General features: G+C 40.2%; 3 protein-coding genes across 3 annotated transcripts in view; 1 reads left to right on the top strand and 2 right to left on the bottom strand.

Moving 5' to 3' along the window:
• LOC144647269 (uncharacterized) overlaps window positions 1-23,902 on the bottom strand; it is a 163,714-nt gene that overhangs the window by 30,727 nt on the left and 109,085 nt on the right. The window lies entirely within an intron of this gene.
• Window positions 59-3,017, bottom strand: LOC144647280 (rRNA methyltransferase 3, mitochondrial-like). Its single transcript, XM_078507065.1, has 4 exons — window positions 2,766-3,017; window positions 1,918-2,270; window positions 986-1,189; window positions 59-315 (listed from the first exon to the last, which is right to left on the bottom strand). The coding sequence occupies exons 1-4, from the start codon at window positions 2,930-2,932 to the stop codon at window positions 59-61; spliced, it is 981 nt and encodes a 326-aa protein (XP_078363191.1). The 5' UTR covers window positions 2,933-3,017.
• Window positions 3,121-23,902, top strand: part of LOC144647243 (GATOR1 complex protein DEPDC5-like) — a 33,965-nt gene continuing 13,183 nt past the window's right edge. The window contains exons 1-19 of the mRNA XM_078507014.1: window positions 3,121-3,673; window positions 4,336-4,546; window positions 6,560-6,817; window positions 9,696-9,830; window positions 10,365-10,613; window positions 11,410-11,711; window positions 12,410-12,497; window positions 13,150-13,448; window positions 14,352-14,851; window positions 16,326-16,413; window positions 17,519-17,724; window positions 18,354-18,492; window positions 19,080-19,280; window positions 19,866-20,083; window positions 20,351-20,455; window positions 21,053-21,185; window positions 22,176-22,293; window positions 22,458-22,715; window positions 23,479-23,651. Of these exons, the coding sequence (XP_078363140.1) occupies window positions 3,203-3,673; window positions 4,336-4,546; window positions 6,560-6,817; window positions 9,696-9,830; window positions 10,365-10,613; window positions 11,410-11,711; window positions 12,410-12,497; window positions 13,150-13,448; window positions 14,352-14,851; window positions 16,326-16,413; window positions 17,519-17,724; window positions 18,354-18,492; window positions 19,080-19,280; window positions 19,866-20,083; window positions 20,351-20,455; window positions 21,053-21,185; window positions 22,176-22,293; window positions 22,458-22,715; window positions 23,479-23,651 (4,152 nt within the window). The 5' untranslated portion in view covers window positions 3,121-3,202. The remainder of the gene's footprint in view (window positions 3,674-4,335; window positions 4,547-6,559; window positions 6,818-9,695; window positions 9,831-10,364; window positions 10,614-11,409; window positions 11,712-12,409; window positions 12,498-13,149; window positions 13,449-14,351; window positions 14,852-16,325; window positions 16,414-17,518; window positions 17,725-18,353; window positions 18,493-19,079; window positions 19,281-19,865; window positions 20,084-20,350; window positions 20,456-21,052; window positions 21,186-22,175; window positions 22,294-22,457; window positions 22,716-23,478; window positions 23,652-23,902) is intronic.

The following is a 23,902-nucleotide window of genomic DNA, read 5'->3' as shown; positions in this document are numbered from 1 at the left end:
TGATCCTGCATAGCCACTTTTCCAGCCAATTGAATTTTAATTAATATTTCATTTTTGTTCATCTGTTGTCTCTGGCTTGATGTGCCAAAATCCATTGTCTGTTTGCCTCATAAATAATTACTGTGCCAGCCATTGCTGCACTTATACTGTCAATTGTGCTTGCCATGGGCACATGAACAAGTTGTCCACCGTACTGACATGCCAAGCTCTTCACAGGTTCTCCAAGTCCTGTCGTTTCACCACCAATAACCAGAACACTGGGTCCTTGAGTCCAGTCCACTTGGAAATATTTTAGGGATGGAATGTTTAACTCGCCTGATGGATAAAATTACAACACACAGAAAAATAAGAAAATTTATTAACACATGCAAATCTAATTGATCGGCCCTGCTTCAGATGATCTTTTACTGCACCTTTTAATAACATTCGATCTCAGCTCAATCAACTGTTCCTTTTTTCTGCTGCCATCAATTTATCATCTTAGCAGACCCCTCAAGAAACAGAAGTTTACTTTTTAAACAGGTTCAAAAGGTCACAAAAAAGTTTTTAATTAAATTAGATTAAATTTCTTTTTTTGTTCCTTTTTCCGAGGATTGTTGATTGCTGTGTCATAATTAAGAGTGGCAGCAGCAAAAAAAGCAATCATTAGCTAGGTTTTAAACTTCAGAGTTCGCATGTTATTGAAAGGTGGTGTAAAATCCCTCGAAGATCAAAATACTTACATGTAAAAGTCTTAATGTTTGATGGTTGTATTATGCAAGACAATGCAATTCAAAAAGTTATGTTTCATTCAATTCATTCTCATCCAGGTTTTGCTGATCATGATAGATTCATTTACACATTATTAAGCTTATAATAAGACCTTACTTTTTCTTATTCAACTAAAAATTTTGTCTTTTCCCAGAAAAACCACTAGCTGATACCATTGTGTTACTTAATCTCAACTGTACCATGTAAAATAAAATATGTTGATTGATTTTCATACCAGGGATGTTGTTGTCTGCAAGAAAAATCCTTTTGTCTTTAACAAGTGTCTCGATATCTTCCCAATGCAAGTTGTAATGAATTGGAACATAGAAATGTCCACCAGCAGCACATCGTAACACTTTTGGTTCCCACACGTCAACACAGCCGGTTGAGGTTATAAATGACTGACATCCTGCTGCTGCACATATCCGCAATAATGTACCTAGAAAGAGCATATCATCATCGTGATCTAGTGGCACTTAATAGTAGTTATTGGTAAGACAAGAATAATGGGAACTTTAATGTCACTGAAAATAGAAGTAAATTTGCATAATTATGGTATTTTTCAGCAGAGTGAAATAGGTGTGAAAAACCACAGCTACTTAATGTGGGCTCTTGTACTGTTCACAGTGATTAAATCACTGAGGATAACATTCAATTACAGGATTGTCCCAGTGCCAAGCATTTAATTTGCCAGTACCCATTTATAAAATAGCCTTGGATAGAGAAAGATATATTTTGAGAGTGAAGTGTCTAACCCAAGAACACGACACAATGATCCTAGTCAGGGCTTGAACACAGACCACTAGATCTGGAGTCAACTGAAGCCCAATGACCATGTTAGACCACAAAACCTCTTACAAGCATTAAAACTTTTGGAACCAAACATGTTTACTTAGGTAAGCTTGTGCTGCTTATATGTACAGTGTATAACATGATGACATCAGGGCTGTAGTCAGGATTTTGCATGGGCGGGTACAAGCACTGGAGGCTTGAGTGTCTAGGGAGACTTGGGGGTATTCTTCACTGGCAAATTTTGAAAAATCAAGTTGTTGAAGTCCACATTCCCTGCATTCTGAGAGTTTAGGTGGACCTTTGTGACCTGGGGGTGCAGACGCGCCCATTGTACCCCCCCCCCCCCGCCTATGGCCCTGGACATGATGATCATACCTAAGTTTGATGGATCTTTCAGTCCATCACATAACACTGTCAGAGGATTTTGGAGCGCAGTTTTGCTTTTTAATTTTCCTCCTTCCCCTTGTCTTGGACGCTTAAACATTCCAATGATACCAGGTGGTGTGACGGCATTCGATAGAGTTTCCATTGTTCCTCTGCTTACTTGTGCAAGACAGTTGTTTGGCAAATTGAAAGTGTCAAAGTGATTCAAGAGTCCTGGATCACTGTAGAATATGCTTAATACTTTAGCTTTGGCCATTAATGCCTCTTTTATTAGACGCCATCCCTCAAGGATGATACGGTTATGTTTTTCTCTGTGTTTCCTTTTATTTAGGGATGCTGCCATTCTGAAAGAAAAAAAATGTCTTTTAATAATAGCGCATTTACCGGTAGATTACTACATGTGCTTGAACAAGATACATTTATTTGAGTCCAATTTTCTCTCAAAGCTTGAGACATTAAACTCATACAAACAGCCAAAAAAAAAAAACACTTGAACAGAAATGGAAGAGGAAGGGATCGAGTCACCTGGTAAAACTTCTCAAACTTTGATTCAACTATCTGTTCAAACAAAACATCAAGTACTGTGCTTATGACCTGCTAATCTTCAATCAAATTTCAAGTTCATACAAACTCTTGCAGTACAATGTAATAGCATACAGATGGGTATTTTGGTCAAAAAAATAGGATCAAAATAGAGAGCCCCATCAAAAAATTCCAAGTATACTCTCGGAAAGAGAAGGGTGGTTGAGGTCGTGAAATGCTCCAGTTGCCTACAGTTCGTGCTTGATGAAGTCTTTATGAGAATACTGTATGGTTCAGTAGGAAAACTTCCTAATTACCTGAGACGTGGAGTGCCACTTTCAATAATCGTGTTATGTGTTTCATTGTGTCTTTTCGTCTCGTGCCTAGGCTTTTGCGCTTGGCCAGATTGAGGTGCCTCAAAAGAAAATCTCGCCACTATTCGGGCTTGTTTCACCAGACTAAACCTTTGAATTAACACATGCATCGCATTCAGATCGTGAAAACAATTTAAAGATTTTAAAACGAGAAAAAGAGCGAAGCCCTGCGAAACGCGCCGAATACAAAATTTGTCAGGCGTCAATTTGTGGTTGTTCGGGTAAACTGGAACTAGCTGAAGCTGCGATGACAAGAAAGAAAGCAGCGGTATGTCCTTAGAAAAACAATATGGCGGAAAACTTGAGGTAAAATAGTTGTAAAGCAAAAATTATCAGTTTGTTCTAAGTTTCCTTCCATTCTGAGTGAAACGCGTGAAAGGATGAAGCTTTTCAAGTTGTGGGTCCATCAGCAAAACTTCAGCGAGGATGAACTTATCATAAACCCAAAGGAATTTCCGAACGAAAATGTAGGAGACATTTTGGAAATACATCACCCAGATGAAGACAACACTCGCCTTCTGCTGCAGATTAAATCGATCAGCCCTGATTTCCAACAGAAAGATACAATCAGTATCGAACAGTCGGTGGCTAATATATTCCAGCTGAGGACGTATTGGGATGTAGAAGTCACCAAGGTTGAACCTAAGGATGTATCTGTTGATTTGGTGGAGCTATTGTTTAAAGACCAGTTCGTCACAAGAAGTGAGATGTGGCGATTTTCTAAACAATTGGTTGGTTCTTGTGTTTATGTCACCAAGAAGATTTCGCATTCAGGGGTGCGTGCACAAGTGAATGAGATCTGGACCAAAGGAGAGAAGGTGTCTTGTGGAGTGATATCTGATGACACAAGGGTAAGAAAGGAGGATAGGGTGTGTGTGTGTGTGTGTGTGGGGTGGGGGGGGGGGGGGGTGGTGGGGGTATGGTGTATTATAGTACTGAGTCCTGATGCCTCCGATACAGGTGGGACGCCTGTATTAACGCATGGGCAGCAGGTTATGACCCACGCTGCAGGCTGCATATTATGAAGGTTATGCCGAAGATCTTCATCATGAATTTAGGGCCTTGGCCTAGACTTCCATGAGATTTACACAGAATGCACCCTGGGTTATTATGACAAAGTGCAGACAAAGTAACGGCAAAGTAACGTAAAGGGAAAAACTCTGCACTTTCTATTTTGCATGGTAGGAGTTGAGATGACCAGATAGGAGTCTGATTCTTAGGCTAATGGCAATGCATTCCAGTAGATGTTGGTTTCAACAAGATTTGCAGTCATCGAAAATATAACTTCCTGAGTTCATGGGTAACTGGGATCGATGTTATTTCCTTGTTCCATAATGTATGTCTTGAAATGCTTTGAAGACCTTTGAATAACAAGCTGATGATTCCATTGCCATTGCAATATTTGCTTTCCATATCGAGGCCATGTAAAGTAAAGCATTACCAAACATGCTTCCTTCTTTTCACTTTATACAAAGATATTTTTTTAAGTAATCAAGGTTCCTGTTTACTGCAGGTGGTTTTCAGATCATGTAGTACCAGGATGTATTTATTCATTCAAATGAGTAAAGAAATGTGGGACTTTGATTTCAACGGAGACCTGTACATTGAAAAGGCCATCAATGGATTCCTGTATGAACTGTTTACCAAATGGAAAGAGCTCAAAGCAAACCATGATGTCAACATTATTCTGTTTTCAAGAACATTCTATGATGCACAGTCTATCAGTAAGTGCCATAGCCTGCGTTGCAGACGAACAAAACCGGTATAGTGCGTCTGCGAATTACTGCACAAAAGCTTGTTCCGGCCCCCCGCATGTTATCAGGGATTTCTATAATAACCTCTGATTGGCTTTTGAATAGGGCCGTTCTTTCGTGCGTCGTAATTGGTCGAGTGCATCATGAGAAACCATAGTTAGGCTTTCGACGAAGACCAGATACAAAACAAACTTGCTGGCGGCGATCACGGCAGATCGGACCAGATCGGTGAGAATTAGCGTTTGAAGCGGTAAAAAAGCAGCCGGTTCGAACTATCTGATAAAAAAAGAAAACAACGATAACGACAAGAAGCAAACACAACTGACAAGCAAAAAGGTCATGGTATAAATGTTGAATAATCTACGTTTGTCTTGTGAAAGAATGTCACACAACGAACATCCGTCATCCGTGATGAGAAGCCACACACCTTGCAACACAATAAACAGCCGGACCCGGCATTACAAATGCAGAATGCAAGTAGTCGACATCTTCACGGAAAATTTAGGACCAGAGGGAATATTTCAAAAGCTCAAAAAATATCTTGCAAATGTGAATGTTCCAAGACTAACCGCGATACTAATTACATATGACAAATGTAAAACAGAGGTGTCAAAATATCCGGGCAAAACCAATGTCTTATGGCTCTACTCAACTTTAAACGCCTCCAAATAATACAACTGACAGCATATCGTACCCTTTCTAAACAAGTGAAAAGCGAAATAGATTGGATGACCAATTCCAATACAGAACGGTAAATTTACAAATTATATGACAAGAACGTTTTACTGTATCTGGTATCTGGTATTCATTGAACGCGTAACTATGGTTTCACGAGATCCACTCAACCAATTACGACGCACGAAAGAACGGCCCTATTCAAAAGCCAATCAGAGGTTATTATAGAAATCCCTGGTATAAACAGGCGGGGGGGCCCGAACAAGCTTTTGTGCAGTAATTCGCAGACGCACTATACCGGGGTTTTGTTCGTCTGCAACGCAGGCTATAAGTGCCATCACTATCATAAATTGGTACTTCCCCTAACTGAACCATTCTCATCCCCATAGCTCTTTCGTTTCTCTTAGTTGGTGGGACCTTGGCACAAGGAAACAAAGGGCTCTGGGGACACAGGATTTCCAGTCCTAGATTCTAGGACTTCTGGTCTTCATGTTCCCAGTCATGATGTTTAAAAAGAATGTATGAGAGAGTTGTTACGTTTTTGACTTCCCTTTAGGAATTCCTTGTTCCAAACCGCCAATCAAAAAATTCAAATAAATTGAAAACACTAATGTCCCCAGAGCTCTTGGCTTCTCATGCCAAGGCTTTGCCAGCTGAGAGAAACGATAAGGGCTATGAGGATAAGAATGTAACTGAACACCTCCCAAAGTGGCTACCCAGTCCCACAAGCAGTAACAGTACCTCCCATTAGTAAATACGTCCATGGGTGGACACCAGCCATACTGAGTAAACAAATCCCAAAAGTAGATACATATAACTTAACTGAGACCCATAAGCAGACAAATTCACTTAGTGGATATGACCAATACGAAAACTGGTACCTCCAATTTGACCCAGCTCACAAATGGATACACTAGCCTCATAAGTACTGAAAGTTACTTTTTTTTTATCCCAGTTTCCATAGCATGGAGTGACTAGGAGTTTTTTTACTTTCCCCTAGATGGGATGCTAGTCAATTGCAGGGTTAACCCCAGCATTAAATTACCTGAGAGCAATTAGCTTGCCCAAGAGCACAATGCAGTGCTCCAGCTAGGGCTTAAACCCAGGCCGCTCAATGTGGAGTTCAGCATACTAACCATTAGGCCACCACACCTCAAACTATTATTTTTAAGGGTCATAATAATATAATTGCTCCTAAAGAAATTCCTCTACATTACAATCTTTTCTACTAGTTGCTTTCACCAAGCATGGGGAGATTTAACATATTAAAGTACTCTAAGAACTGACCTGCTGTGTGATTTTTTACAGGTGAATTTCCTGCAGATACTCAAGCGTGCATTCAGCAAGATCCATATGGAAGATTTTATGAAGATTTCTATCAAGTGGTTGTATTACAAGACAGACGTGACGACTGGATACCAATGCTGGTAAATCTAAAGCGTTGCTTCAATCAATATCCCAGATTCACAAACTGCTGTGACCGGCTTAAAGGCACTAAAATTACTGGACGCAATTCCAGCTCATGTGATGGAAATTTTTTAGAAGCTATCCATTTGTCAATGAATGGTAAGTAAAATAATAACTAGAAATAGCTGACACTAGGTTGCCCCGAAGTTTCGACGATGTTTATCGGTTTTTCTTTGCTGTTCATCCTTTTCTACGATTCAGACATTTGATTGGAAATTAATTTTCTATTTTGGATGATTATTAATTATGATACGGTAAATCATTTAATTACAGGAACGCAACAGCATCTTGACATCATTTTGTCATGTTTTGCTGTGGTGGGGGATCTCAGCTAGACTCAAGCTGGACTTTAGAAAAAGTCCATCGTCTTTATTAATTTAACACGCCGGGACGGTCGACCTATCGCGACTTGCATGGCTCGTTTTCGCGACTTCGTCGCTTTGAATGGGCCACTTTGCGGGCTCGAATCGAACTCACTTCACTGTGGTAAAGTCTTGATCTCAGCGAGGATAAACTTTAGAAACAGCAAAACGTTTTAAAATTACCATTTGAGCTGGCCCAATTGTTTTATAAATATATGGGCTGAGAGCCCGAGCATGAAGAATGACATGAGAATGATCAATCTTTAGAAAGAAAAGGATGTCGAAAGAATTTCTTACCTCTGTCAAAGCAAACGCCTGCCGCGAGTTTTAAAGCCTGGTTTTCACTAGCGACGCAAGCACAAGCGCAAGAATAACAGCTCTTATTTCACGGTGAAAACAGCGTTGACTCAAGCAAAAGCACAAGCGCATTGCAGTTTAATGCTTGTGCTTGTGCTTTTGGCAAGCACAAGAACAAGGATCAAATTTGTCCTTTTTGCGTGATTGCGCTTGTGCTTGCGTCGCTAGTGACAACCAGGCTTAAATAATCACAATGCATCTCGAGATCTCTTTTGAATTTCTTTTCTTGATGCCGCATATCATCTTGTAAAATTAAAATTTTGTCCGGAAGTGGACCAATCAAGACTTTTGAAGTTTTATCCATTCAAGTAGTTTGTGCCTGGTATTAAAATCACGGTCAGTTGGACAAAGGCTTTCTTTTAATATCGTAAATCACGCTTCATGACAACGATCAAGGAAAGGAAACCGAAAGAATTTTTCACCTTTGACAATGAAAACACTTGACTTTCTAAAACTCACTCGCTTCTGGTTTCCGGTTTCGCCTGCTGCGAGTCTTAAACAATTATCTCAAGATCTTTTTTTAAATTTCTTGTAAATCTCGTCCGGAGATAGACGACCATAGACTGATCAAGGCTTTTCTCCGTTCAAGTAGTTTGCGCTTAGTAAATTGCGGTTTTGGACTAAGGCTTGCTTATCGTAAATCGCAGACAAATTTGAAGATATGGCTTGATATGTCCGTACATGTTCCTAGACATATTTCTTCTTCGGCCACTCAGATGTAAAAAATGTGGATTTTCTTACTTCTCTGCGAGTTACTTAGTTAATTATCGCGAAGTCTTTTCAACAATTGCATTGCTTTCGGCTTTTAGACATTGTGAAATGAATAGGCCGCGAATAAAACCCCAAATCTTTTTCAAAATTCTGCCCAACTGCAATCAACCTTTACAAGCTTTGTTTGTTTACTTGTTGTCATCTGTGCACGTGCTCACGCTGTGAGTTGTCATCATCACCCAGTCATCGTTTACTTGCGTCATCATTGACCAATCACCGTGCAGGTAATTTTATCACACCTCCCGATACCCACTTGCGGGCTTTCAACCTTGTCGGCATTGCACAACTCCCGATACTATTTGCGCGCTCACTTTGGTCAAATCGAGAATTTTTCTGGTATATACTATATATATACTCTATATTCGTGCGGATTACAATGATGCCTCCTCGGGTTTTGGCCTCTGGGCCAAAACCCTGCGGGGGCAATAATGTACCTGAGGGATTTGTTTTCAAAGGAAGTGTCACACTACTCACAACCACAATGAGTCACACTACTCACATCCACAGTCACACCACTCCAAACCACAGTCACACCACTCCAAACCACAGTCACACCACTCCAAACCACAGTCACACTTCTCCAAACCACAGTCACACCACTCCAAACCACAGTCACACCACTCCAAACCACAGTCACACTTCTCCAAACCACAGTCACACTTCTCCAAACCACAGTCACCCCACTCACATCCACAGTCACATGCTTTCAACCACAGTCCCACTACTTTAAACCACAATGAGCCACACTACTCACATCCACAGTCACACTACTCCAAACCACAGTCACACCACTCCAAACCACAGTCCTACTACTCCCAACCACAGTCAACCTACTCAAATCCACAGTCACATGCTTTCGATTACAGTTACACTACTCCTGACCACAGTAACATTACTCCAAACCACAGTCACACTGCTTCTGATCAATGTCACACTACTCACAGTCGCAGTGACACCGTGAGCAGTACAAGTGCCAAAAGAAGAGCGAAAAGAGAAACTTCCCTGGTATCATACAGCAGTTCTGAAGCCCTTTGAAAGTTCTCACCAGTGACACATTGAGACCTCAGTCAATTTTTGAACATGATAACTGCCTTCATTCAATGTGTTACTGCCATAACTTGTCTAAGTTGGCAAAACTAGTAGCTTCTTTGTGGGGCAGAGCAACATTTTTCCTTTGTAATTTTCGCATTGCAACTTGAGGACACTGCAAAGGATGTAATTAAAGTTTTTTTTACTGAACTACTGTTAAGACAAAAAGGAAGTTTAAAGAAAGTGGAGGATTATTCATAAGAAATGAACAAGAATTCAAAGCTGGAGTTCATCAGATAAATTCAATTTTTAATTTGTTTATGTTGTCTTTACTCTGAGGTGCGCAGTTTAGCCTCCTTTTGTTCCAGACGTATAATAAAACTAACCCATTTTACTTTGAACGTGAGTTTCATTGTTAGCATTATTTCCAATGACCTTTATTATTCTCTTTATTGCAGCATTTGAAAGGCATCACATTGATCGTAATTTTGAACGTACCGGTCAGACAACCATCATTGTATCACCAGGGTCGGGAGTGTTTGAAGTGGATAGAGAAATGACCAGCATCACAAAACAGCGATTACTGGACAGTGGTACTTTGAACTTGTTGTTATTGTTGTTGTTGTTGTTGCTTCTGCTGCTGTTGCTGCTGCTATCATTAGCGTTGTTCTAGTTTAATAGGCACTATCTGTTAATTTTGCTAATTTTGGTTTAGGACAGTGCTAAAATTGTGATCAAGTACATCGTACTTAACCTTATACACGTAGTGCACTTAGACTCCAAGATGAAGATATCAAGTGAATTGTTGAAGGGAGAGCAAGTTGCTAGTTTTAAGTATTTTTTTTTTTTCAATACACAAGGTCAGAATTTTAAAAACATCTGCTTGACTTTTTCAATTTAAGATCAAAATCTTCTGCCTGTGAAATACATAAAAACACACCTTTAATAGCTTCAATTCACTAGAGTAGTAATTTTAACAAATCTACACCATTAGTTTTAGATTTCCATTACGAGGAAAAGGCTTTTCGCTTTTGACTTTTCAAAGTCGTGCTTTTGATAGTACAGTACCCTGTACAGTCGAATTCCAGATATAAAAATAATTAACTTTTACATCTTATGTTTACTAGGTGTTTCCATCGACCTTGTGTGTCTAGCTGAACAGCCCCTGCACACGGTTCCCCTTCTGAAGTTCTTTAATAAGACCCTACGTCACGGAGACGCTGACTTAGGAGATGACTACAACATACCACACTGGATGAACCACAATTTTTACACCTCACCAAAGAGAAGAAACAAGACGGAAAACTCTGTACCTCGTATAAAAATTCCCGATGTTGTCTTAAGCTCTCTTGGAAAAAATGGCGAATGCGAAAAAGGTGAGAGCATTTACATCCCTCCTGCCATAAAAACGTCCAGATTTTTTTTAAAATAGGAACTATCCAGTGTGAGATTTAAGTATATAATTGCATAGTTCCTAGTCCTCGATACATCACCAAAATGAATAGACTGTAAAGGCCCGAAAGGAAGCAGAACAGGAACTAGGCAAAGTATATGAGACATGATAAGTCTCCAACGCAGGCTTCCTTTGGGTTTGTCGTGTGCTCCTCGACCAAAAATTGGGCGACAGGCCCCAAAAAGGTGCTGTGGATCCCGACTCGTCCCCAGTCGTCTCCTATGCGAAAATCGCAAGACGCGAAGGATGTAGTCAACTCAAAACGGACTCAAGACGACTGGGGACGGGTCAGCTGTGGATCATGGAGGAGATTAGGACGTAGTCTAAGATTCTCTGCGCACAGGGTACCCAACCAATAGCGAGAAAAGGCTAGGACGACGTTGATTCTGAGTAGACTAGTGGTTGTTATATTCAGTTTCCGCCATGTTAAGAGAACTCTTGCAACCATAGCGCAAAATTCAGTTTATTTACGAGATTCTGATATCATATTAATAATTTTCTGTAAAGTTTGCGAAATATTTAGAATCTGTAAGCTTGAGATGCTTGGCAAAAATATTTCAGACGGGAAAAAACTTTTACCAAAATTGATTAACCTATAACAGGATGATTTTGTGCACACATACAATATGTTTTTGGCGGGAAGGTTTGGGTTCTGCCCGCAACTTGACACATTGCCTGTTTGAAATTTCGTCGATTCGTTGTTGTTTTTTTCCACACAGGAGTATACGCTAGTTTTGCGGATCATTGCAAGACAGAACTAGGGGACAGTCAGCTTCCAGATTTGGTGAATTATGCTGAATACGACGCCAAAATATTTAGAAATCCTGTCACCCAGAGTACACTAAAGGGCTTCCCGCCAAGAGGATCAGGCTTCAGACGAATCAGAAGCGCTCAGGAGATGCAGCGAATGGCTAAATCCATATCAAGAGATGAACTCATGTTCCAAAGGGTTTCGTCGCCTCCACGAGGCGTCTCTTCGTTTGAAGACTTGGAGATTTCGTCGTCGTCAAGCTCGTTCATTGTAAGTAACTCTAACTTAGTTACAAATTCAAAATGTTTTGCGCAGTGCGCAAACATCTTACCTTATTATAGGAACTGAATTAACGCTTGTGTTAATAAAGTTATATGAAATTTACGCGACTAAAAGTAACGCCAATTGAAGGATAAATTACTTTCCAGTAAAGGAAACTAACGCGAAAGAGGGGGTAACATTTCAAAATGAAGGAAATTAATGTGACGTACACAAGGAAAAAACCCTGTTGAGACAACAGGAACAAGTTTTTTTTCAACACTAGGCGTATAATCCGAAGTGGAAACATTGTTCGTGGTACTTTCCCCAAACCTAGGGGATAAGCGAAGGAATCTCAGCGCTTTCAGCGTTCTTCACTGTTTTAGTAATATCGGCGGAATTCCACCCAGATAAATTAACGCTCCACTTAATAAACGGCGAAAAAAATTAACGTTGACAAAAATTAACGCGACTTAAACCAACGCGCATTTTTGAAATTCGCGTTAATTTCCTATAACAAGGTATTTAATTGTAGTTAACTAAACAATTTCTGACACTCTTATAGCTTACAACCACTTAAACAAGATAAAGATTCTCAGAGAAACGTTTCTGCAAGCTTACGCTGCTCCTATATGACACTGAGCTAAAAATTCAAAGTAGGAAACTTTGGAGTTATTTGATAATGAAAGGCCCGATTTTTTTTTCTGTAGAGACGAGATGCACCTTTCAGAGAAATGGAAACCAGCAGAAGCCGTATCTTTTCTTCATCCGTGGAGTGTACATCCCACGGTATTCTCGGTATGTTGTAATCAGCTTTTAAATATCGTTTCATTTTGTCTTACATTGTCTTATGTTTTTATAAAACATTTTCTTTCTGGTTGCTAGGGTTTTTTGCAACGCAACTGCCACATAAACTCAAACTGCTCAACGAGTGGTTTTCAACGATTTACATAAAACAAACATGCAAGTTGCAATAAACCAATAAGGACTCAGAACTGGATACACTTTTAATTGATGTCAAGCACGGGAATTGATTTGTTTTGGTTTTATAACTGATTGGTTGAAAATACACCGTACAACGTATTTTCTGCAGAATTATAGCACTCTACACGGTTGTTTCAACTATAAAATGTAAACCTGTGTAACTGCTTAAATGTCTCTCAAAAATCATTTTGTTTCAAACACTTATCGACAATTTTTCTGTTGTTGTTGTTGTTGGTGGTGGTACTGCTTTCGTTGTCTTTGAGCACTAACTGTGTAATTTTTGCTTGTCGGAGGGTGAGTTGGTGTCGTCCAAAATAACCCTCATGGCTGTTTATATACATTAGTGCTCAAAGTGACTTAAATTTGCCCTGCACAATTTTTGGCAACATATACATCTTACTGACTTTTACAAATAAAAGTTTGAGGCTATCCTAAAAGCTTTCTTTTAACTATCTCTCTTCTGCAGCTTCATTATCGGAAAACGTCATCCGACATGACACCTTCCATGAAATCGTACGCCCTGTACCTCAGCGGTTTGCTGTGGGCAGCGCAGGCGCACCACGCGCCGTGAACACCGTTCAGTCGCGGCCCCAGAGAACCTTGATAAATCCTTTCAAGCCAAACGAGATTCCTTGCAACTGGACATGTAACAGACATCGGTGGTCACATGTTTTTCCCAAGGGACCTGGCGGAGAGGTTCTCCATCGACACTACGAAAAGCTGTCACCGACTGAAAGCGAGACTCATGTGAAACCTGCCGAAAAGGTTTGTTTTCTATTAAAATAAAAAATTAATATACGTAATACGGCATATTTCGAACAAAATGTTCATCATCAGAGAGGTAAACTCTGATATGCCTATCTATATATTAACAGAACAAATGTCGGAAAAAATCAAATATTCGACTCGCTCCACTGTAGTTGCCTCGAAAGCTCAGTCGTTAGAGCACCTTCCATGTGATCGGGGTGTCGTGGGTTCGAATCCCGCTCGGGGCATTTGATTTTTTTCCGACATTTGTTCTGTTAATATATAGATAGGCATGTCTAAATTAATATTTTTCTAACATAGAAATACAACATAGGAGTAATAAAATGGCGAAAATAACTAAGAGTGGTTTCGACTGATAAAGATTAAGACAGATTTTTTTCAACATGTGTTGTCGGTGACATGTAGCTCCTTTAAGCCCAAAGACGCGCAGAGCACAGGCGGCCCAAGCCCACGGTATGAGAAAACGAACGCGATTCTTGCCAATGAGTAGTATTGTGTTGTATAGGCTCGAAGGGAACGCAGGCAGGTATAAAATTAAATGAAGAAAATTAATAAACCCTTTTACACCAAACGGCATTTCTACGTTGATGAAGAGACAGAAGTCTCGAAACGACCGAGAAATTTTGTATTTCAGCACATTAACAATATATTTGTTTTATTTTCGTCATATCATACATGCGCTTTGACTTACTTTGTAGCCGTGATGTCTTCTATTGTTGTTTGCCCTTTTTCAAACCGTTTCGAAAGCGATTTTGGAGAGTTACCGCTGTTTGTATATATCTCTTACAGTGGAATTCCAAATAGCGCTAACTCGCCGAAATCGCTTCACAACAGCGCCAGAGGCGGGCAAACAACAATAGAAATTTCTATCCAACCAACTGTACCATTTTGATTTTTCAGTCACGTTATGTCGAGGAAGCAGCCCTTGCAGTCGTGGCCGCTCGCAAGAGAGAGATCTCAGCTTCCCAGAGTGCTTCAGAAGAGCAAGATTTATTCGACGAGCTGATAGGTAGCGAGGGCAGTGCGGAAGAGACGGACGAAGAAAACATGTTCGTTACCGATATATCGCCTCGCAATCGCGGCCATTTCAGCCCAATTTCCCACAGGATGCACACGTCGCAGAACACGACACCCCGACGCCGCACCCAGCTAGCACGGATCAATCTGTACCGTGGGGTAGAAACAATGCCAGACGAATATGATTGGACAGCGGCCGTCAAGACAAGCGTTGACTGGAAATCGCTGACGTGCCCAGCGCTATTGCCTCTGACGACAGATTATTATCCGAACAAGAAGACACTTGATTCAGACTATCTGGAGTACAACTATAAACTGTATATTGAAGAGGAGGAGGATTTTACCGACGAGAAGAAAAACACTGACTGGGGAAAACAAGAGAGGTAAAGAGATGTTGCGTTGTAATTGATAGTGGTTGTAAAAATAGCTATGTAGGCTTTTTTGTCAAGGCTACTTCCCGGCTGTTAACTACCTTATTATAGGAATATAACGAAGCATTTTAACAACGCGAACAAAATGTACGCGTAATAAAATTAACGCGAATTGTGGAAAATGTATGTTGAAAATTTATGTCGAAAATTTATTTATGGTGTGTGCTTACATGCAGTTAATTAACGCGAATTTGTTGCGTAGTAATCTTTATAGCAAGCTGCGCTATTCAAAAGACAAAACAAGAACGTCCAACATCAGAACTTGAGGTTTAATTCCGATAAACCATACACAACAAAGATATTTAAACAGACCAAAAAGTGACTAATATTCAATGCATGGGTCCAGGGATGGAATACATCCCGTCCTGGCGCTTTCCCCTGCCTCTGCTATCCCTGCAGCTTTGACGGAGAAGTAGATGACGTGTTAATATAACTTACCCGGAAATAAAGTTGTCTTAAAATAACAATGCTGTAAAATATAGTTTTTTAATTAACAATGACTTAAATTAAGGTACATTAAATTAACGCGAATTTTTGAAATTCGCGTTAATTACATGTATCGTAAATTTCCTAATAATAAGGTAGCCATGCATTTTAAGGGACATAATCCATATACATACAGGAGGGGTGGGGCGCCCCGTTGTTCATCTTAACACAGAAAAGTAGTCGCCACATTGGCGACTAAACATAAAACCAGAACTTAGTCGCCAAAGATGAAATTGTGGTCGCATAAGCGATCAGTGAGTCGCCGTTCTAGCCCTGTGGCTGCTTTATTGTCTGATATGAAATCTTTACTTAAACATTACAGCAGCTTTGATTTCAGATGGCCGATCAAGGCATGATATTTTCTATTTCTTAGGTGAAAAGTTTTCTAACGTAGAAAAACACCACAAAAGTAATAAAAAATCGAAAGTAAATAGGGATGATTTGGACTAACGAAGACTATGAACGACAATCTTGAAAAAAACTTGCTAATTTTTTCAAGATGCGTTTTCCGTGACGTAGCTCCTTTAATAAATGTTTACTGAAATAGAGTTTAACATTGTGTAACACTAGTTGCTGCATGCTACGGAAACTGGGATAAGCTTCATCAGTGTGAACCAGTTTGGCCTGATTGTGACTTTATCTTACAAAGAATCAGCCAGACAGACGGACGGACGGACGGACGGACGGAAGGACGGAAGGACGGACGGAAGGACGGACGGACGGACGGACAGACAGACAGACAGACAGTCAGACAGACAGACAGACAGACAGTCGGGACTTGTTAACTCTAGAACTTTTCATTAGTGTTCACACTAATATTTAATTCGAGGATAACACTCGAAAAGACGTCGGGTACTTCTACTAACATTTTGCTAAAAACTGAACTGTTCCCTTCTACTCTAATGTTTTGGAATTGTTATCTTATATGTTATATTCGCAGCACACAAGAGGAAGATGTACATGGAGCACATCGACGACTGAGTGCAGAGATGATATTCATCGAACTTGTATCACAACGAATACGAAAGGTAACCTTGAAGAAGTTAGCTTAACTAGACTTTAACTGTTTAAACTTAGGACCCTGCTATCTCGAATCAGCCGTCATCTGAAACAAAAAGTCATTTCCCTTGGATTATAGTAGTATTTTTGAGTCGAACACAGTAATTTTAACCATATTTAATCGCCGCCTTCATCCAATAAAACTGTCGTTGGATAAACCCTAAACCAATCACAACTCAGCGTTTAATGGGCCAATCACAACTGTTTTCGTCTGCCAGTCGTGGGACTACTGAAATTTTAAAACCTGCGCTAAAACTTGAAAAACTTAGCTTTGAAGAAAATTCGAATAATTTATCATGAAGTTATGACGTCATTACGCTTAATGTCATCAGGCGAGTCAACTAGATCTTTTAAATCTGTTGTCTGTTGCGCGCGATCGCCCGATCAAAAGAACCAAATAGGACTGGGAACTAACTACAGGAATAAATGTTTCGTGAACAGAAATCAAGTTAAACTTTTAAAGAAACCGCCGCGTAGAAACCAAAGCAAAATACTCCGGGTAGTTAAATACAAAGTATAAACGAAAGAGACAAGTATTTGATACAAGACAGCGTTTGACCTTGCGTATATTGGATGTCAAGTTACAAGATAACGCATCTTTAGTTGAACAATCATTCAACACAGAAGTTGTCAGTTACGTTTATTTGTGTTAACTTTTTGACAAATTTCCTGAAAATTATCAAATACCACCTTGTGAAAAATCATCGCTTCTGCATGGATTGTGTGCCGTTTATTGTTTTGTTAGCCATCTATACTAGTGATTAAGACCAATTAAAATCCTTATATGTGCCGATGAGTGACAATGTCACGTGTGTCAAGGCAACCAATCAAGCGCTTTAGGGACGGACCATTATTTTTTTTGGAGGGGGGGATGAAAAATATTGAAAAAAATTGTTTGCAGGGCCTGGAAAGACAAAATAAATTCTTTGCAAAAACGATATGTATAACAAAAAATAGTAAGAATTTCGAAAAAAATGTTTGCAGAGGAAAATTTTTCATCCCCCCCCCCCCCCCTCCAGGAAAATAATGGTCCGTCCCTTAATACTGTCTTTTTAAACACTCCTCTTTTTTTAGGGTTTTCAGTTAATCACGCCAAAGGCTAAACCAGCGCCTCCCGAGAGGCCCCAGTCCATCGCGGCCATACCAGCCAAGTCTGACGATCAAGAGTACTTCCTGAGTATTGGCCGGAACTCACATAAGCTTAGTCTGACGTCACCGGAAGTGACAGTCACTAAGTATAGACCACGCCACCAAATGGGCTCCCAACCCATCTACTACAGGTAGGATAAGCGTCGATGGTCTTTTTTACATCTCTGTGTAAAATTTGGGAGAGTGGAATATAGGTTTCTTGCAGATTTACTGGACTGTGGTAAATAGCGATCGCATTAGTGGCGCAGTGGTGATGACGCACGCCTTCCAACAATGTGGCTCGAGATACATCAAATCTCGGGACCGGCATTATATGTGGGTCAAGCTTGTTGTTGGTTTTTTCCTTGCTCCGAGGATTTTCTCAGGGCTATTCGGTTTTCCTCCCTCCACCAAAACCAACACTTCGTTCCAATTCGATCTGGAATCAGTGGATGAACAGCCACTCTGTGAATATGCCACTGTAATTCCTATTAATTTATTTTTTACGAACCAATATACGATAAATTCCTGATTATAGCGCATAATGTAGGCAAGACATGTACAAGACAGCTAAGTTCCTGTTTCTGGCAAACAGCGCATATATAGATAGAGATTTGTGTGTGTACTGATTGAACCTAAATACATAAAAAGTATATTCAGGGTTAATTCCGTATCGGATTCGGATTGACTTTTTTTAGTTTATTCTTCGTTTGTTTGTCTCTTTGTTCGTTGACATCGCATGTTCGTTTGTTGACAAAGTTGTGTGTTTGGTCTCACGCAGCTATCGGCTTTGGATCCCACAGAGAAAAGTGTTTGAACCAAACCAAGGAAGATTCTTACACGAAGAAATGGATAGTTACAATTGGAACTATCTGGACCAACACATTTGCGGAGATCCTGAATTTGATGAGCTTATCGAGGTATTACAGTCATACGTTTGTTGCTGCAAACAAAAATAGTCACCCTGTAGTCTTTACCCAGTCATGTACTTCCATGTATAAATATCCGGTTTTCATTCGTTTGTTTTGTCCAAGTTAGGCCCTGTCATCACTAATCCGTTTTCATTTAAAAACGGAGTCTTTGTATCGAAAACACATCGAAACTTTCCACACTTTCGTTTAAGAATTGTTTTTGCTGTCCACTCTAAAACGCTGAAAACAATACGAACTCGCGCAATGTCCAAACTGAGCATGCGCAGAGTACTTGAGCCAGCGATACAGTGATCATCGTGATGTCAGCCCTCTCGAAAAGCATCTTTCACAGTCCACACTACAACAGGGAAACGGCGTTTTGAAAAGTATCCACTCTGGAGAGCGTATTCGAATTGCTCTGTCTTTGGTGACGGTGAACGCAGGATCAGTGGGCACTGAAGACAAAATCGCTCCACAGAAATGCCGTGTCTGTTTTTTGATTACCTTAATGTTCTAAGCTTTTCTTTGTAAAATGAATTGTATCATATATGAACATGATCAAGAACTGTGTTTAATTTGTGTTTTTCTCTGTTCAGTCTTTAAATTACTGGAAAGCTCGCTTTCTCCTGCTGCCGTTTTCGCCGTTTGCGCAGCGTAAAGTTAAAGACGAAGGGTGGGGAGACAAGAAGAAAACAAGTTCACCAGAAGACAATGCCATGGACGGAATTCTGAAGTTTCTTGAGGTCCTTAATCGTATAAAACGTATTCAAGCTCAGAAAGTACCACAAACGCCCAAGGTAAGTGTAACGAAAGGGAGTGCCCATACTGAGCTCTAGAAATTTGTGTGGAACATTTTTATGGATTACTCGAGTACGGAATACCGCGCACACTTGAGACTCGGAGAAGTAGATTTCTATTAATCTTCTATATAATTTCAAATTCTTGACTTTTTTTACCCAGTGGTTTTGATTCTGCTTTTTCATGCGTGACAGTAAAACCTACAATCCTAGACAAAAGTCCTGGGACACTTAAGCAATTCGACGAAAAATTGACATTGTATTGACGGGGGAAAGGGGGGGCTCGGAAAACTAAACAATGAATTCTTAATGCAAAGGGAATGGTCACTGAGCACTATTTCTTTAAGTGTCCCATGGATTTTTGTCTAGGATTGTAGCTCTACTTTAATTTGAAATCCGTCTCCAATCGTTAGATAGCGTGACTGTTGCCGTGACACCAAGAGTCACGCAAGTCGTGATTTCCCGCGCTTGGTTGCACGTTTTGTTTAAGTTCTTGTTTCATTGCACTGAATACGCTTAGTGAAAATTTTGAAAGACGACGTCACATTTTTTTAACACTCACGTTTTTCTTTTACATATGTGTAGGAAAGAAAACAATCCGAGGTATCTGTACCATCTCGTCGCATTAGTAAACAACACGAGCACAAAACAGCCCGACCCCTATCCTGTGAGTTAACAGTAGCCAAGGAGAGCAGCTCTACACCTAGTAGTCCGCTGATTCATAGATCGCGGTCGTCTTCGGCAACGGGTGAGGAATTGGCCGGCCCGGATTCTCGTGCCAGTCCTTCTCGAGAATTAGCCAGGTAGGTTGTTTAAGGTAGTTGGATTGTTATGTTTTTGAGTCAACAATAGCAAGTAATCCTTGGTCCATTTCCATCAATAATCTCTACCCCATCTTATCTCTTTGCTTGATCACTATTCTTTGCATGTGCCCTTTCGTCGCCCTTATAACAATCCTTTCTCTGGACGGTTAGAGTCCAGTGTTAAAGGAACTCTGAAGTTTTTATCCCTCACGTCATCAACTTGAATGAAACTTCGTTTATGTGTAATGATTTGTTCTTCTATCGTAGCGAGCAGCCAAAAACAATCGACGAGTCAGCAACGAAACCGGAGAAAGAAAAGCTCAGTGTAGAATCGCCACTGGAGAATGTAGCAGAAGCCATGCTGGAACCTGGGTACGTTTTATATGACACGTCAAGATCGTGGCAGTTTACTGGGATCAAGCATTTTCGGATAATTCCATGTTCTAAGACAATCTGAGCCAAGTTTTGGTGTGTAGGATTATCATAAACGAAAGCAACGATAGTAAAATATAACTTTGCTAGGATTTCAGCAAAGGGGATAGGTATTTAAATATGATATTGACCCACTTTGTTAAGCAGTAGACTCTTGTGGCCATTTCCTTATCAGAAAATAAACGTAGGTAGCGCTGTGCTTAGGTAGCTTTGTGGTATGTGCTCAGCAAGGATACTCTTTTGTGTAGTTTGTGTTCTATGTGCTCACTATGCGAAGGCTGTGTCAGTCTATGTGGACAAGCATTTAGAATTACGTAAGTGCTAGATTATTTTCAGTGGAAAGAGGCGTTCTAGGAGTCGGAAGTGGATAGAACCACGGTGAATGATTTCATATGTAACAAGAGCTAAACAAACAAAAACTCAGTGCTCGAACTTTCCTCGCCCTCTACAACGAAATTTTAACTATCAGTCAAATTTCGTTATCAGACAAAGTGAATTAACTTGACTTTACTAACATTCGCTTGTTTTACTTGACAGAAATGGCTTGATTTTCTTACCAGAGTTGAAGGGATTGAAACCTGCCAGCTTCCTTAGCGTTGAGGCGATCTCGTGGATTTCACAGAACGTGGATGGAGTCACTTCTAAGGAGCAAGCCATTCATCTTTGCCAGGTCAGCGGCTAGTGCTGTGCCTCCGTCAGTCGCACCTTATTCGTGATAGCCGCCATGTTTGTTTTGGCTTTATAATGTGAATTAGGCACGTGATTTATGAGGGGGCAAAAAAGCGAAAATCGGCAAATTTAAGTCGGTTTCTTGCCATGTCTGATGATTTTGTCTCATACCATGCTTTGCTTTCAGTATTGTGGTGGAAATACTCCAAGTTTTGCGCAGTTTGGCTCTTTCGATAAAATAAAAAAAGCTTGCGTAGTCAACAAGAGTAGTAATCGAGCATTTTTTTTTTCAAACTAACCTTGATAATGAAATCTGATTATTACATAACTTTGCTTTCAATTGTGATTTTGACGCAGATAGTTTACTATTTCGTCGAGCCGATTTTCCGAGAAACGACATCATTTCAATGTTTTTTTTTTGCATTATAATATGAAAACCGTCATGGCGGCTATCGCGATTGTGGTCTATTGTGAGTATAATATGTTAGACGAATTCAAAGGCGTTTTATCTGTGCTTTATTTGGTACGATTTTATTTTAAACTTTATACTGACAAGCGGTTTAGGAACTGTGTCCTCTTTCTAACAGGAGCCATGATTGCAGTTATCCAATTATCATTACAAACCCACTCCAGCACTTTACTAAAGATTTGTCTTTTTGCTAGGTAAACTCGCAGCCGTTTGATTGCCACCGAGGGTGTTCCTATGCGTGAACTAATGTTGTCAGCCGAGCACACTCTAACTTTTCAATCTCGGGTACAATTCCCTTTTGAATATCGGAAAGTCTTGTACAGCACGTCTTGAGGTTTTTAACAAAACGGAGATTTTTGTAGATGATTAAATAAGTTTAGTGTCATAACGTTTGGCACAAATCCAGAGAGTAGAATTTTCATGATTGTTTTGTTTAGCAAGCCTTAATCTCCTCTCTACTGTGTGAATCAGTTAACCCTTTACAACAAGTTGCAAACTTTAATATTAATATTTCAAACCTAGAAAATGATCGAGGCAGGCTTCATCCAGCATGCTTCAACAAGTGCTAAACAGAAGTTGGTAGAAGGTTTCATCATATTCTGTTTCACGCCGAAGTCCTCTTGGGCGGAGAAAACGGAGGGTAAGTTTAGATTTTTTTTCCCAGTTCTCGAAAGGTTACTATTTTACTATTTATTTACTATTTTTCCATAGATAAGAAATGCACAGCCCACACGGCCATACAGTACTTCTGTTGGTTCTAATTCAGTTAGTGATATAAATCTTATCAATCTTTAATATTTCTAGATATACTGGACACCTCCAAGTTTTCCATTCCACACCGAAGCTCGATCGAAGTGGAGCGCTTTGAGTTCGAGTTTTTAAAAGCCTTTCAAATCGAATGGTTTGAAGTCGCTGTTTGGCCGCGCCGAACAAGTGAAGAGCTCCCAGAATTCTTAGCACCCGATCAGGTGATTGAATCATTTCCAGCTGGCTCTCCTTCCCGGAAGCGCAACCGAGCAAGATCGGCCCGTCGGAGCCCAGGACGTTTGCATTCGGATAGCGGTTTGTATATATTTTTAAAGGCTTTGCTTAGTTTTGTAAATGGGAATGGATTTCAGTGCAGTACAGTCAACTCTCTCTTAAACAGACACCGTCGGGTCGGGCTCCAAGGCGTCCGTCTTATAGGGAGTTTAGTTACAATAAAGTGACTGAAAAATGGCAGGGATGGGACCATCGCCAGGTGTCCGTCTTAGAAGTGTCCGTCTTATAGAGGTGTCCGTTAAGAGAGACTTGACTTTAGAAGGTTTTTATTCAAATTAATATCATCAAAATCCCAAAATTACGTTATTTATTGTTTCTTTTGCCGTTGAGCTTTCATGGGCGTCTCCCTTCATTTGCTATAAAAGCAAGAACAGAGCGGACTGTTGACACAACAGATGACACAGTTATGTCTCAACTTTGAAAATCAAATGAATTCTGTAGGAGATTAGCAGGAAGCAAACCTGTTTAAGTTTTGTTGAAAAACGAAAGTGAGAGAAAAAGGAAAGGAATCAAAAGAAAGTAAAGTCATTTGATTCAGGCAAATTGTAGCCTTGAACTAATCATGGAAAATAACAAATACTCGAAGATAACTTGAAAGATATTGTTGAGTCAGTGACACAAGTGACATAAAAAAATTTACTATAAAAAGCGGGATTCCGTATCATAGACATGCCGCTTAGAAGGGGGTTGGGGGTGGGGGAAACTTGGCAGTGAAAGAGTTACAGGCGTTACATTGTGGTGTAAACATTTTGCATGACATTTTGCTCTTTGTCACGTCACCTAGACTGCGGCTGTGGTCCTGCCTACAAGTTCGTCACGCTAGACGCCGATCCTCATCATAAAAGCCAACGACCGGAGACTTGCACTGTTCGTTACCATGGCAACTACTGTCCTCTTAATGCGTTTGAGATCGAACTGCACTGGATAGCAGCGACTGGGTGCATTGTGAACGACATGGTAGGGGAACAGAAACTTGCAAGTACAATTTTGAGACGAATCGAAACGACCTCAATAGATGTTAACCTAGTCCGGAAACAACGCCGAAGGACATCTGAATTGATAAGCATCTTTCACTGAGAGCTATTACGTTAAAGTGCACCTAACCCCCGAAACAATACTTTCAAAATTGATTGTACATGAGTTAGAGAGTTGAATGGTTAAATACTTTTTCATCTCAATGTTGCGTTTTTAAGTTATGAAGGTTTATT

Source organism: Oculina patagonica, chromosome 3 (genome assembly GCF_052425735.1).
Source record: "Oculina patagonica isolate OP01 chromosome 3, crgOcupat, whole genome shotgun sequence".
Taxonomy (NCBI): Eukaryota; Metazoa; Cnidaria; class Anthozoa; order Scleractinia; family Oculinidae; genus Oculina; species Oculina patagonica.
This window is presented reverse-complemented; position numbering and strand designations above follow the sequence as displayed.